The sequence below is a fragment of the Chlorocebus sabaeus genome, chromosome 12 (genome assembly GCF_047675955.1).
Source record: "Chlorocebus sabaeus isolate Y175 chromosome 12, mChlSab1.0.hap1, whole genome shotgun sequence".
In the NCBI taxonomy this organism is placed as follows: Eukaryota; Metazoa; Chordata; class Mammalia; order Primates; family Cercopithecidae; genus Chlorocebus; species Chlorocebus sabaeus.
In genome coordinates, this window is record NC_132915.1 from 82,423,823 (window position 1) to 82,438,730 (window position 14,908).

Here is a 14,908-nt window from a genome sequence, read left to right on the forward strand (position 1 = left end):
ATGGCCAGTCTAGTTTTACCAGCCCTCACACCTCCATCTCCTTTTAAACCCACTTCTAACCTCACCAGATTATTATTATATTATTAATTAATTAATTAATTAATTATTTTTTCGAGACAGATTCTCACTCTGTCACCCAGGCTGGAGTGCAGTGGCGCGATCTCAGCCCACTGCAGCCTCCGCCTCCCAGGTTTAAGAGATTCTCCTGCCCCAGCCTCCAGAGTAGCTGGGATTACAGGTGCCCGCCACTGTGCCCGGCTAATTTTTATATCTTTAGTAGAGAGGGTGTTTTGCCATGTTGGCCAGGCTGGTCTCGAACTCCTGACCTCAAGTGATCTACCCACCTCGGCCTCTCAAAGTGCTGGGATTACAGGTGTGAGCCACTGTGCCCGGCCCTCACCACATTATTTTTAAGCAGATCTCAATCATAGCATCATTTCATCTGTATATACTTTAATATGCATTTTTAAATGATTAGGGCTCTTTAAAAAGGCAAAATTATTATCATGGCTAACAAACATACCTTAATACCATCTAATATCTAGTCAGTGTTCAAATTCCCTCAAGGGTCTCATAAATGTTTTCTTTGCAGTTGGTTTATTTACATCAGGATCTAAATTGTTCCATACATTGCGTTTGTTTGATAAGTCTCAAGTGTTTTTTTGTTTTGTTTTCTTTTTTGAGATGGAGTCTTGCTCTGTCGCCCAGGCTGGAGTGCAGTGGCGCAATCTTGGCTAACTGCAAGCTCCGCCTCCCGGGTTCACGCCATTCTCCTGCCTCAGCCTCCCAAGTAGCTGGGACTATAGGCGCCCGCCGCCACGCCCGGCTAATTTTTTTGTATTTTTAATAGAGACAGGCTTTCACATTATTAGCCAGGATAGTCTCGATCTCCTGACCTCGTGATCCACCCGCCTCAGCCTCCCAAGGTGCTGGGATTACAGGCGTGAGCCACCGCGCCCGGCCAGTCTCAAGTGTTTTTAATCTATAGCAGTTACACTCCTTTTTTTTCTTGCCACTTATTTCTTGAAAAACCAGGTTGTTTATCTTATAGGATTTCTGTCATTCCAGATTTTCCTGATTCTCCCAGTCGTATCATTTAACGTCTTTCTGTATCCTCTAAGGACCATTATATGTATATTGTTTATTTCCATTCTTCTTTCTTCTGGCATTATTTTGTTTATTCATTCATCATCCAACAACTATTGATTGGATGGTTATCATGCAGTAGACATGGGTACTGGGGATACTTCTTTGGCCTTTTTACCTAGTGTATGTCTAGGTTGGTAGAAGTTAGGTTTTAAAAGCATATTTAATCCAGCATTTATGCAAAGTATTATTAAAGCTCTGGTGGTACTCTTGAACTGAACTGCCACATATAGCTGTGTGAAACATACCCAGAGTTCTAGTTTAGGAATAAATGAAGGATTTCTTTTCATTGTTGCTTCCTGTCTGCTATGTACTGGATAAAGGGAGTTTCCCAGCTCCAAGCAGTACTGAAGATTCTATGGCCTGGGGTGTAGATGAGGGGAAACAAGGGGTTATGGGTGAGAATTTACTGCGTACTGGGGCATGCTGCTGAGGTTAACTCTTAGGAATATTTGAGGGTTGCAGCCAGCTTTCCAATCACCATCTTTTTTCTTCTAAGTAGTCCAGGAATCAATTTGGTTAAATTCCTTTCTTCTGCAATTTGGCCAACACTCCTTTCTTTCCTGGTCCCCACTGTGGGACCAAAACCATGTTTTATTGCTTCTTTGTTTCCTTTATGTTTCTGTAGCAGACAATTCTTTTAAGATTTTCAGAAGAGTGGTGTTTTTCGCAGTGGGGAAAAAGAGAGTGAAAAAGGCACTTCTTCAGTATTTCTCCAACTGTATGTCAAGACTCATTGGTGAGTCATGAAATCAATTTAGTGAGGCATGAAATCAATTTAGTGGATTGTGAAATTGATTTAGTGAGTAGCAGCCAGAGTTGTTTTGTTGTGTGTGTGTTTTTTTTTTATTTCTAGTGGAATCAAATAGAAAATATTAGAGTGCATTGCACAGAGGAAGGGTCAGTATTGTTTCATAAGCTTTTGTTTCATGTATAAGTATATATGAAAATGTTACCTATTAGGGGTCACAGCCAAAAAAATTAAAAGCTCACACTTTATCGTGCCTCTCCTTTTCAACTTCTTTGCCTTTTCTCACCCTTTCTCAATCACCCTCCCTCACATCATTGTTGTCATTAAAGTTGATATAGAGAGTTAGGAAGTATAGTTAGAAAGGGAAGTCTCTGAGGTAACAAAGTTCTAACACATTATTTTCCCTCTTTGTACCTCCCTTATATTACTTGTCACTTTCTCTTTTTTTATTTTTGAGGCAGTCTCGCTCTGTTTCCCAGGCTGGAGTGCAGTGATGCGATCTTGGCTCACTGCAACCTCTGCCTCCCGAGTTCAAGAGATTCTCAGGCCACAGCCTCCCAAGTAACTGGGATTTCAGGCGCACGCCACCACGCCCAGCTAATTTTTGTATTTTTAGTAGAGATGGGGTTTCACCATGTTGGCCAGGCTGATCTTAAAGTCCTGAGCTTAGGAGATCTGCCCGTCTCAGCCTCCAAAAGTACGGGGATTACAGGCATGAGCCACTGTGCGCAGCTGACTTCTCACTTTACATTCATTCATTTCCGAAACATTCATTCTTACATGCCAGGCACAGTTCTCTGCACTATTCACTTGTTACACATTTGACAGATAATTTATTAACTGTCTACTTGGTGCAAGGCAAGGCCACATGGTTACTAAGATGAATGTGACACAATCCTTACCCTCAAAGAGTTTACCATTTAGTATGGGAGATTTAAGAGTTTGTTACCACCACTTGTACTTTGTCCTCCCCCCACTTTCCTTTATTTCCGCACCTGTAGGTCTTTGGGATCCTGGGGTAACAAAGTCAGAAAAAGCCTTCTTTGACTCTTAAGAATTCTAAATTTTATTCATACAATAAACATTCATTGGACCCTTATTTTGTGCCAAGCTGTGTTCTGTTTGCTGAAGATACATCAGAGAACAAAAGAGATAACAATCTCTGTCCTTATGGAACTTACAGTCTAATTGGGAGAGATACAACAGACAACATGATGAATGGCAAAATATATAGTATGCTAGAAGGTAATATGTTATGAAAAATAGAACAAAGGAAGGGGGATTGGAGTCTCAGCCATTGAGGAAGGAAGGTGGTAATTTAAAATAGGGTAGAAGGGTTTGGCATTAGGCCAGGAGCAGTGGCTCCTGCTTGTAATCCCAACGCTTTGGGAGGCCGAAGCAGACCAATCCCTGGAGCCCAGGAGTTCGAGACCAACCTGAGCAACATGGCAGAACTCCGTCTTTACAAAAAGTAGCAGGGTGTGGTGGTGTCGTCCCAACTACTCAGGGGGCTGAGGCAGGAGGATCACCTGAGCCTTAGGAGTTCAAGGCTGCAGTGAGCCATGATCGTACCACTGCACTCCAGCCTGGGCAACAGAGTGGAACCCTATCTCAAAGAAAAAGAAAGAAAAGAGATGTTTGATCTTTCTGAGAGTGCCAAGTCCTAACTATCAGACCACCAGGGAAGGTAGGTTTGGCCTTTCTGAGAAGGTGACATTTGAGCATAGACTTTGACATTTGAGCATATGGTTAGTCTTAGGGGTAATACGGTTAGCCAAAGGTTATCTGAGGGAAAACATGCAAGGCAGAGGAAGCAGCACTGGATAGGTCCTGTGGACTAGTGTGACTGGCATGATGCAAGATCAGGGAGAAGACCAGTGTCGCCAGAGTGAGGGGAGAGGAGTAGAAAATGAGATGATGTCCACAAGGAAATGGGGGTCAGATGTTATAGGCGCTTGCCAAGACTTGGTCTTAGATTACTCTGGGTGAAATGAGGAACTGTTTCAGGTTTTCAAGCAGAGAAGGGACCTGATCAAACCTAAATGTTTAAAAAAACCTCTCTGGCTGTTCTGATGAGCCTTGATTCTTTTTTTTTTTTTTTTTTTTTTTGAGATGGAGTCTCACTCAGTCACCCAGGCTGGAGAGCAGTGGCACGATCTCGGCTCACTGCAAGCTCTGCCTACAGGGTTCACGCCATTCTCCTGCCTCAGCCTCCTGAGTAGCTGGGACTACAGGCGCCGGCCACCTCGCCCGGCTAATTCTTTGTATTTTTAGTAGAGACAGGGTTTCACCGTGTTAGCCAGGATGGTCTTGATCTCCTGACCTCGTGATCCGCCCGTTTCGACCTTCCAAAGTACTAGGATGACAGGCGTGAACCACCGCACTCAACCAAGCCTAGATTCTTGAGGGACAAAGAGGGGAACAGTTGGGAGGCTATTGCAGGAAGTGAGGCACAGATTTTGGTGGCTGTGACCAGAATGACAGCAGTAAAGGTGGTGGAGAGTGGCCAGATTCTGATATATTTTCAAGGTAGAACCAACAATATCTGCTAATGAATTGCCTTTGGGACGTAAGAGAAAGAATCGAGGGTAACTCCAAGATTTCTGGAAAATAGCCAGGTGCGGTGGCTCACGTCTGAAATCCCAACACTTTGGGGAGGCCCAGGTGGGTGAATCGCCTGAGGTCAAGAGTTCAAGACCAGCCTGGCCAACATGGTGAAACCTCATCTCTACTAAAAATACAAAAAATTAGCTTGGCTTAGTGATGCATGCCTGTAGTCCCATCCACTCAGGAGGCTGAGGCAGGAGAATTGCTTGAACCCGGGAGGTGGAGGTTACAGTGAGCTGAGATCACGCCAGTGCACTCCAGCCTGGGTGATAGAGTGAGACTCCAACTCAAAAAAAAAAAAAAATTAAATTAAAAAAATAAAGATTTCTGGCTTGAGTTACTAGGACAGTGGAGACTATCTCCATCTCAGGAATTGAGATGGAGAAAGCTGCAGATAGAGCAGATGGAGGGCAAGCCTGGGAATTCAGTGTGGGGTGTTGTGTTTGAACACCCAAGTGGGGACAGTCATTAGACAGCAGGGCTTGTGAATGGGGGTCAGGAGAGTGGTCCAGGCTGGAGATAAAAATCTGTGGGTTATCAACATATAGAAGGCATTAAAAGCCACAAAACTACAGGATACCATCTAGGCAGCGAGAAGAAGAGAAAGGACCATTGCCCATTTCAACATTGAAAGGTTGGCAAGAAGAGGAAGACCCACATGGGAGAATAAAGTAGGAAGAAACCCAGAGGAGATGAAAGCTGGCTGAAGAAACTGTTCCAAGGAGAATGGGGAGTGATACAGTTTGGATGTTGTCGCCACCTAAATCTCATGTCAAAATGTCATCCCCAGTGTTGGAGGTGGGGTCTGGTGGGAGCTGATTGGATCATGGGGACAGCTTTCTCATGAACGGTTTAGCATCATCCTCCTTGGTACTGCCCTCACCATAGTGAGCAAGTTCTTACCTGGGTTTTAAAAGTATGTAGCACACCCCCTCGCTCTCTTGTTCTCCTTTAGCCATGTGATGTGCCTGCTCCTTCTTCACCTTCCGCCATGAGTACAAGCTCCCCAAGGCCTCCCCAGAAGCCAAGTGATGTTGGAGCCATGCTTGTACAGCATGCAGAACTGTGAGCCACTTAAACCTCTTTTAAAAATTACCCAGTCTCAGGTATTTCTTCTTTTTTCTTTTTTTTTTTTTTTTTGAGACGGAGTCTTACTCTGTTGCCCAGGCTGGACTGGAGCGCAGTGGCTCGATCTCAGCTCACTGCAACCTCTGCCTCCCAGGTTCAGGTGATTCTCCTGCCTCAGCCTCCCGAGTAGCTGGGATTACAGGCGTGCACCACCACACCTGGCTAAGTTTTTTGTATTATTAGTAGAGACGGGGTTTCACCATGTTGGCTAGGCTGGTCTTGAACTCCTGACCTCAAGTGATCCACCCACCTCGGCCTCCCAAAGTGCTGGGATTACAGGCGTGACCACCGTGCCCAGCCTAGGTATTTCTTTATAGTAATGCGAGAACAGACTAATACAGGGAGTGATTAATTGTGTCAGATTATGCTGATAGTTCTTACAAAATGGGACTGATCATCGGGTTTAGTAGTCAGTACATCTTCACATCACTTACAGCATTTGTAATTATTAATTTATAATTATGGTTATTTAATGTCTTCTTTACTAGAATGAAAACTTCTTGAGGATAGGGACAGTGTTTGCTTTGTTCGTTTTATTGTAGTCATTGTAGATAAATATTTGATGACATTCAATAAATATTTGATGAGTGAGTAAATGAGTGAATGAATGTGCAATATGATTACCTTCTGCCTGGCTCCAAAATATTGTGGACAAAGCTTATATAACAGGCAGAATGTTCTGTATCAGGGAATATAGAGGGCATTATCAGGATCAGCAGGAAAAATCAGCTCATTGCAGAGATCTTTGCTTTAACTTCAAGATATTCATTTTAGAAGGTTTACTAGACATCTTGGAGCCAGTGATGTTACTTGGTGCTAGACTTGATGACACACTAAATCCAATTTACAGTCATGTTCCTTGTGGTGCATGTATGATGAATTATGTACTGGGTATTGTTTTTTATTTTTATTTTTTGAGACAGAATCTTGCTCTGTCACCCAGGCTGGAATGCAGTGGCACCATCTTGGCTCACTGAAACCTCTGACTCCTGAGTTCAAGTGATTCTCCTGCCTCAGCCTCCGGAGTAGGTGGGACTACAGGCACACGCCACCACGCCCAGCTAATTTTTGTATTTTTTTTTTTTTTTTAGTAGAGACGGGGGTTTTACCACATTGGCGAGGGTGCTCTGGAACTCCTGACCTCAAGTGATCCACCCTCCTCGGCCTCTCAAAGTGCTGGGATTACAGGTGTGATCCACCGTGCCTGGCCTACAGGGTGCTTTTGAGACGTGGTAGCTCAGGATAAATGATCAGAGAAGTAGATTTTCAAAAATAGGTAAACAATTGAAAAGAGATCTCAAGGGGATGTTGGAATGTTTCAGAAAGGAGAACTGGGAAAGACATTTCTCGGCAGAGGGAGCGACGCATGCAAAGATTGCAGTTTGGGAAAATACTGTCTGTGCGGTGGAACTACAAGGTTGGTGTATGTATGATAGGGTGTGGGCTTGTTATTTCCTACTGAACTTGAGCAACTCAAGTTGTGCAGGTTGACTGGAATGTTGGGTGAGTGTGAGGGTGTGGGGAAGATGGATGAGATGGATGGTCTTGTCTGCCAAGTTTAGGAGCTTGAGTTGTAACCTATATTCAGTGGAGAGCCACTGAAGACTTAAAAGCAGAGGATTAATAATAAACTAGGGAAAATAGGAGCACTGAAGTAATATTACTTCAGTTGTTGTTGATGAGGTTTAGGAAGTTTAATCTGGCATCTGAATATGGGATGGCTTGTAAGGTTATAGAGAGAAGAGGCAGGAAAGCTAGCTAGAATATTACATTATTCATGAGTGAGGCAATGAAAATGGAGGGGTGAAAATGGACTTGAGAGGGTGGCCAGGCTCTTGGCTGTTTGTGAGGCCTCTATTTAAAGGAAAACACGCATCTCCTCATCTTAAATGACAGTGTAGAGTGACTCTCTTTATGTCAGCTGGAACCAGAAGTAATCTCCCAACATTATTGCCTTTCAAGAAAAAGGAGATTTATTGTGCTTAACGGAGTGAGTACAGTGTAACATATATTATCCTCAATCACAGCAGTGTCCTGGTCTGCCACTTGGCTTTTCAGCTGCATGCTCTTCTCAACACTGACTTCATTGCTCCTCCTGGGTTTAGCACTTTCACCCTGCTGAATTCAGCACATCCAGAGAAAGGATCAGAGGGCCGGCCTCTAGTTGTTTCACAACATGGAATTTCAGGCTTCCAACTAGGTCACCTTCAGAATTGTAATTTTTTTCTTTTTATAAGACCTGTTTCATGGTTCCTGCTGAAATGGAGGGTGGAGGAGGAGAGAGGGATGATGGCTGCTATTCACAATGCGTACTCTTCTTACCTTGTGACTGGTCTGGACAAGTGTAGTAGAAGCAGGAAAGTCCACTTTTGGGTGGATTTGATTTGGGCTTGGGGTGGGGAGTCTGGGTATGGCAGCTACTGATTTGGTAAGGGCTGCAGAGAGGAAGGCCGCAGAAGTATCACAGAGCAGCTGCAGACCTCTGTCACCTGGACTATATTGCAAATAGATTTGGGAACTCAGCTAACCAAGGAGGGTGAGGCGACAAGGTGGCGGCTCACCTCCTTCCTGTCTGGTGCTAGAAATCAAAACTAGTTTCCCTGTTTTTCAAGGGACCTGTTCACTGACTAGGTTAAACAGTTTATACATTTTCATTGATTCTGACATCCCCATGCTTTGTATTTGTACATCTCTAATATCAGTCTGTATCTTACAATGGATGATATATATATCATAGTTTAATTGGCAGCTTTTTTCTTTCCTTAGTGGTCCCTAAGGTAATGGTGTGCTGTATAATTGGTGGCATCATTGGTTCAGTGGATACACACACGACTATGTGGATATGTGTGGTGGTGGCTGACAGGTGTTAAAGAGGGGAAATAAGCTGTCTTCCCAGAGAAGGAGTCATCACGGGCAGTGCTGATGTTTTAAGCCTCATATGCACTCCATATATTTATGTGAAAGGAAATCTTTGATTGGTCTTAAGACCGTTGGTACTGTCTGTTTTCAGGCAGCAATCTCTTAGCTGTTATCAGGAGAATCAATCGGAAGCTATTAGATGTCTCTTCAGTTATTTCTTAATAAGACTTAAGTTTTAGGGTTGATGTTGTGACTCTTGTGATCCATGGCTTATCTGCTTTCATTATACATCTTGCTTATTTTCTTTCCCAGAAATCATCAGTGAATTTCATTTGATTTATCCTACTGTTAACCTGTTTTTATTGTTATCAGTTTTTTCTAACCTGTTGGGTTAGCTTGTTGGCATTCCAAAATCTGTGCTGAGAAATACTCAATGGCCCACTTCTTGATTTTTGAGTGTCTAGTTGTACCTTCTTTGTATCTTTCCTAGAAAGATTGTTAAAGTAATGATAGGTTGGAGGAACATTTCTTATTCTATAGACACACACACATAGCATGTATATACTTACATGTGACATATTTTTATTAGACTTCTAATTTAGAATTTTTAAGGATTCTTGTACAATTGATGTCGTTTACATGGAGACTAGGAGTGTGCATGTATGCATATCGTTTCAAAATAGATTATACTCAATTATGTACAGGAAAGTTCTGCAGTTTTCAAGAGTGAGATGATAACTGAACTCCAAGAACTTTGATTAACAAGGTATGACCCATTTAGTTGCATCACGGATGAGAGCCTGGCTCTCAAGTCAGGTTGCTGGGTGTTTGAATTTTAGCTTCTGTGACCTTGGGCAAGTTACTTAACTTCTCTGTGCTTGAGCACTCCTATCTATAAAATGGGAATAACAACAGGACCTACCTCAGGGTTCTCAGAATTAAGTAAGATAATGTATGTAAAATAGGTAATAGCATGCCTGGCACAGGGTATACTTAAAAATTAAAAATGAATAAACTAAAATAAAAAATAGCACCTGCCATTCATTGTGTTTTTTTGACAAGCAGATGGGGTCTCACTCTGTCACCCAGGCTGGAATGCAGTGGCAGAGTCATAGCTCACTGCAGCCTCAAACTCCTAGGCTCAAGCGATCTTCCTGCCTCAGCCTCCAGAATATCTGGGATTATAGGCTCTAGCCACCACATCCAGCTGCTATTTTTTTTTTTTTTAATTAATAAAGGATCAGTTCAAGAGTGAGACCAGAGCTCTTGCTCTTGATCTGTTGGTTAAGGAAAAAAATTATTTCTAGGGCTGGACATGGTGGCTCACACCTGTAATCCCAGCACTTTGGGAGGCCAAGGCAGGAGGATGGCTTGAGCCCACCAGTTGGAGACCAGCCTGGGAAACATAGCAAGACCCCATTTCTACAAAAAAAAAAAAAAAAAAAATTATTCCTAGTAAATTATTTTTAGTTATGAAGTAGAAAAGTGTCTTCTAACTCAATGCTTTCAAGAAATTCCCTAAATTAATTGAACATTAAAAAAAAGGGATGTAAGTTCCATGAAGGTAGATGCCTTATGTCTGTTTTGTCAACATCTGTGTCCTTAATATCTAGAATAGCACCTGACTTATATATAGTAAGTGCTTAATAACTATTTGTTGAGTGAATGCAAAAGGGCCAATGGCCCTTAAAAGCTACAGACATTTCATCTTATAGACCAAAATATGTAAGTTATTCTAGCATATAATAATTTAAAATTATATTTTAACAATGTATGGAAATAAGTTTTATCTAAAGTACTAGAAACTCACAAACCTAAGCACATTTAAATAAATTGACTTTCTGTGAACCTATGAATTATGTTGGAAAATAAATAAATAAATAGACTTTTCTTGTTTGATGTAAACTAGGATATATGTAAGCAAATTGAGATGTTACTGTTGACAATGTGTAATTAATAACGTACTGTTAATTGTAGAGTTTCAAGTTACTTCATATAAGACACATAATTTTTAAAAGTACACCTAACATAGTAAAAATTATATGCAAATATTAACAGCAGTTATCCCTGGATAGGGAAATTATAATTAGTTAAGCAATTTTTCCTTTTACTTCTCTTTATTTCCTTTATTTCTCCTGAGACGGAGTCTCACTCTGTTACCCACGCTGGAGTACACTGGAGTAATCTCAGCCCATTACAACCTCTGGCTCTCAGATTCAAGTGATCCTCCTACCTCTGCCTCCCAAGTAGCTGGGACTACAGGCACTTGCCACCATGCCTGGCTAATTTTTGTATTTTTAGTAGAGATGGGGTTTCACCATGTTGACCAGGCTTGTCCCGAACTCCTGACCTCAAGTGATCCATCCACCTTGGCCTCCCACAGTGCTGGGATTACAGGCATGAGCCACCGTACCTGGCTATTTTCTAATATTTTCTACAGAACAGAGTTGTCTGAATTTAAAAAGGACCCCCAGAAATCCAAGCAATATTTATTGAGTGTTTTTCAAGGAACCTATTCACTGACTAGGTAAAAGAGTTTATACTATTTTCATTGATGCTGAGATGCCCATGTATTATATTTGTACATCTCTGATACCAGTCTGTATCTTACAATGAATGATATATCATAATTTAATTGGCAGCTTTTTTGTTTCCTTAGTGGTCCCTAACATAATGGTGCATTGTTATAATCAGTGGCATTGTTGGTTCAGTGAATTCCCACAAGAATGTGTGCATGTGGTTGGTGGTGGCTGACAGGTGTTCAAGAGGCAAAACAAGCTCTCTTCCCAGAGAAGGAGTCATCACAGGCAATGCTGATGTTTTAAGCCTCATATGCACTCCATATGTTTATGTGAAAGGAAATTTTGGGTATTAAGACTGGTGGTACTGTCTGTTTTCAGGCAGTAATCTCTTAGCTGTTATCAAGAGAATTGATTGGAAGCTATTGGAGGTCTCTTTAGTTATTCCTTTAAAAGACATGCAAATTCTTGAGCATTCTAAATCAGACAGTTCATTGAATTTTACTTTGAGTCTTCTGGTTTAGTCTGTAGTATAAGGCAGTGTTGCACAGAGTAAGGAACATGTGTTTTCTACCCAGTTCTCTCTGTGGAACATTTGGCAAATTCTGGGGCCGGGCTCAGTGGCTCACGCCTGTAATCCCAGCACTTTGGGAGGCCGAGGTGGATGGATCACGAGGTCAGGAGTTTGAGACCAGCCTGGCCAACATGGTGAAACCCCGTTTCTACTAAAAATACAAAAAATTTCCTGGGCGTGGTGGCGCACGCCTGTAATCCCAGCACTTTGGGAGGCCGAGGTGGATGGATCACGAGGTTAGGAGTTTGAGACCAGCCTGGCCAACATGGTGAAACCCCGTTTCTACTAAAAATACAAAAAATTTCCTGGGCGTGGTGGCGCACGCCTGTAATCCCAGCTACTCGGAAGGCTGGGTTCAATTGCTTGAACCCAGGAGGTGGAGGTTGCGGTGAGCGGAGATCACGCCATTGCACTCCTGTCTGGGCGACAGAGCAAGACTGTCTCAAAAACAAAAACAAAAAACAAAAACCAACAAAAAAATTTGGCAAATCCCTTAAGCAGTCTGGACCTTGTTTTCATCATCTAAGAAATGAAAGAATTAGCCTTGATAATTGTGAAGAGTAGTGCTTGTTACTTCCATAGTTTTATTATTTGATTTGGAGTTACAAGTGTATGTGTGTGTGTGTGTTTTCTCTACAGCCATACACACTGCTGCTACGGAGATGCTGGGAGGACCTGGTATCGAAAGCCAGTGTAGAAAAGTGGATATCATTGCAGATGCAGCATATTCCATTTTCCAAAAGCCAAAAAGTTTTACTGGCAACTTTGTCATTGATGAAAATATCTTAAAAGCAGAAGGAATACAAAATTTTGACATCTATGCAATTAAACCAGGTAATGCTTGTATAGTTTTTAAAAGTAACAATATGTTTTTCCATATTTTCTGCAATGAACACATCTGTTTTTTGTGTTTGTGTGATCGTAAAATGAATATGTTATTTTAAAAGCTGTCTTCCCAATGAAGGAACAACACCCATACCAACACAACTTAAAAAAAAAAGATGAATAAAAAATAGAGGTGAGTTGAGGGCTTTTGAAGTGATATATATAAGCACAGAAAGTCAGATCAGCTACTAGCCACTTCCAAATCTTGAAATAAGAAATGAAAATTGTTTTTTAAAGTTGGTCTTAAAATCACAGAGTAAAGATTTTGTTCAAGAATATGTGGTGACAGATGGTACAGTAGTGGGTTATTTATTTATTTGAGAAAGGGTCTCACTCTGTCACCCTGGCTGGAATGCAGTGGCATGATCTCAGCTTACTGCAACCTCCACCTCCTAGGCTCAAGCAGTCCTTCCACCGCAGCCTCTTGAGTAGCTGGGACTATAGGCATGTGCCACCACACCTGGTTAATTTTTATATTTGTAGATGTGGGATTTCACCATGTTGCCCAGGCTGGTCTTGAACTCCTGAGCTCAAGTTATCTGCCTGCCTTGGCCTCCTAAAGTGTTAGGATTACAGGTGTGAGCCACTGCACCTGGCCCAGTAATGAATTTTTTTGTTTAAAATAATTTATGATTGTGGACTCTGTAAATATTTGTCTCTTAAGTGCAGTCTCTTAGAGTAGCTTCATGACAGATGGTGTAGATGAGTGGGCAGGGTCTGTCTTATGGACAGTAAAGTGATCTGAGAAGCTTCCAGAAAGCCCTCTTTTTAAGTAACTCTCTCTCTCTGAAATCGTGGATGATAATGATAATAATGGATTTTTACCATATAGAATATGATGTATTCTAATATAGCCATATATAGAAGTTAAATTTATTTATGGTAAAGTATATTTTAAATATTATTCATTAAGCTGAGCTTCTAAATGACACAAACCATGTTTATATTTGTATCATCCCTGCTCATCTCTGCAGTTCCAGCTGAATTAAATAGCAGATTATAGTTTTATAAAGCACTCTTATATGCATTATCTATTTAGCCTGCATAACAATTCTGTAAGGGAAGTAATGCTTAGTGATTAAGAACATGGAATTTGGGAGAAGACAAGCCAGGTTCATATTGCAGCTCTGCTGCTCATTGCTATGCAGCTTTGAGCGTGTCACCCAGTTTGTGTGTCTCAGCCTCAATGTCCATATTGGTAACTTAAGAGAACGATACATTTCATACAAGATTTTTGTAAAGACTAAATGTGATAACGTATGTTTTTGGCACAGTGCCCAGCATATAGTACACTCAGAATATTTAGTAGTTAATATTTACAAGTGGAAAAACAGGCTCAGAGAGATTGAGCCTTTGCCTAAGAGCAGATGGCTAATAGGCAGCAGAACCTGACTAGATTCAGGTCTTCTGGGTCCTGGTACCCAGGAATATAATTATTACTTTAGGTTTTAAAGACACAGTGTAATTGTGCACAAGTTTTAAAATTTTATTTAAATTAAAAATCCTATCAAGTATTGAGAACTTAGTATGACCAGATACTATGATATTAGGATACAACAAAGATGAATTCATTCCTGCCCTCTAGAAGTTTGCTTAAACTTCTGAAAAAGAGAGAGAGAGACAGGAGACTGAGGCAGGAGGCTCATTTGAGCCCAGAAGTTTGAGACCAGCCTGGGCAAAACAGCAAGACCCCATCTCAAAAAAAAGAAAAAAAAGGAAAAGAAAGAAAGGAAGAGAAAAGAAAAAGAGAGCAATTGAGATTGTTAACATCTCACTGTACTACAGTTTTGAAGGCTTTGTGGCCTTTAAATCTTCTAGTGTGCACGTGTCTTGGAGTTATCAGTGTAATTAAAACAGTTAGCCTATTTGCTAACCACAACCATTAGCTGAAAATAAGACCCAGTGGAGGCTGTGTGCAGTGGCTCACACCTGTAATCCCAGCGCTTTGGGAGGCCAAGGCTGGCAGATCACTTGAGCCAAAGAGTTCAAGACCATACTGGGCAACATGGCAAAACCCTCTGTCTACAAAAAATAAAAATGAGTGGTCAGGTGCGGTGGCTCATGCCCATAATCCCAGCACATTGGGAGACCGAGGTGGGTGGATATCCTGAGGTCAGGAGTTCGAGACCAGCCTGACCAATATGGTGAAACTCTGTCTCTACTAAAAATATGAAAATTAGCCAGGCCTGGTGGTGGGCACCTGTAATCCCAGCTACTTGGGAGGCTGAGGCAGGAGGATTGCTTGAACCTGGGAGGCAGAGGGTGCAATGAGCCGAGATTGTGCCACTGTACTCAAGCCTGGGTGACAGAGTGAGACTCCATCTCAATAAATACATAAATAAATATTAGCTGGATATGGTGGCTTGCACCTGTGGTCCCAGTTACTTGGGAGGCTGAGGGAGGAGGATCACTTGATCCCACGAGGTGGAGGTTGCAGTG

The 14,908-nt window shown here is 41.8% G+C and overlaps 1 protein-coding gene across 2 annotated transcripts in view; it reads left to right on the top strand.

Annotated features, from left to right (window-relative positions):
* Positions 1–14,908, top strand: part of HSDL2 (hydroxysteroid dehydrogenase like 2) — an 83,126-nt gene that overhangs the window by 36,370 nt on the left and 31,848 nt on the right. For both annotated transcript variants that reach the window (XM_007968401.3, XM_037983654.2), the window contains exon 7: positions 12,224–12,418. In XM_007968401.3, the coding sequence (XP_007966592.1) occupies positions 12,224–12,418 (195 nt within the window). The remainder of the gene's footprint in view (positions 1–12,223; positions 12,419–14,908) is intronic.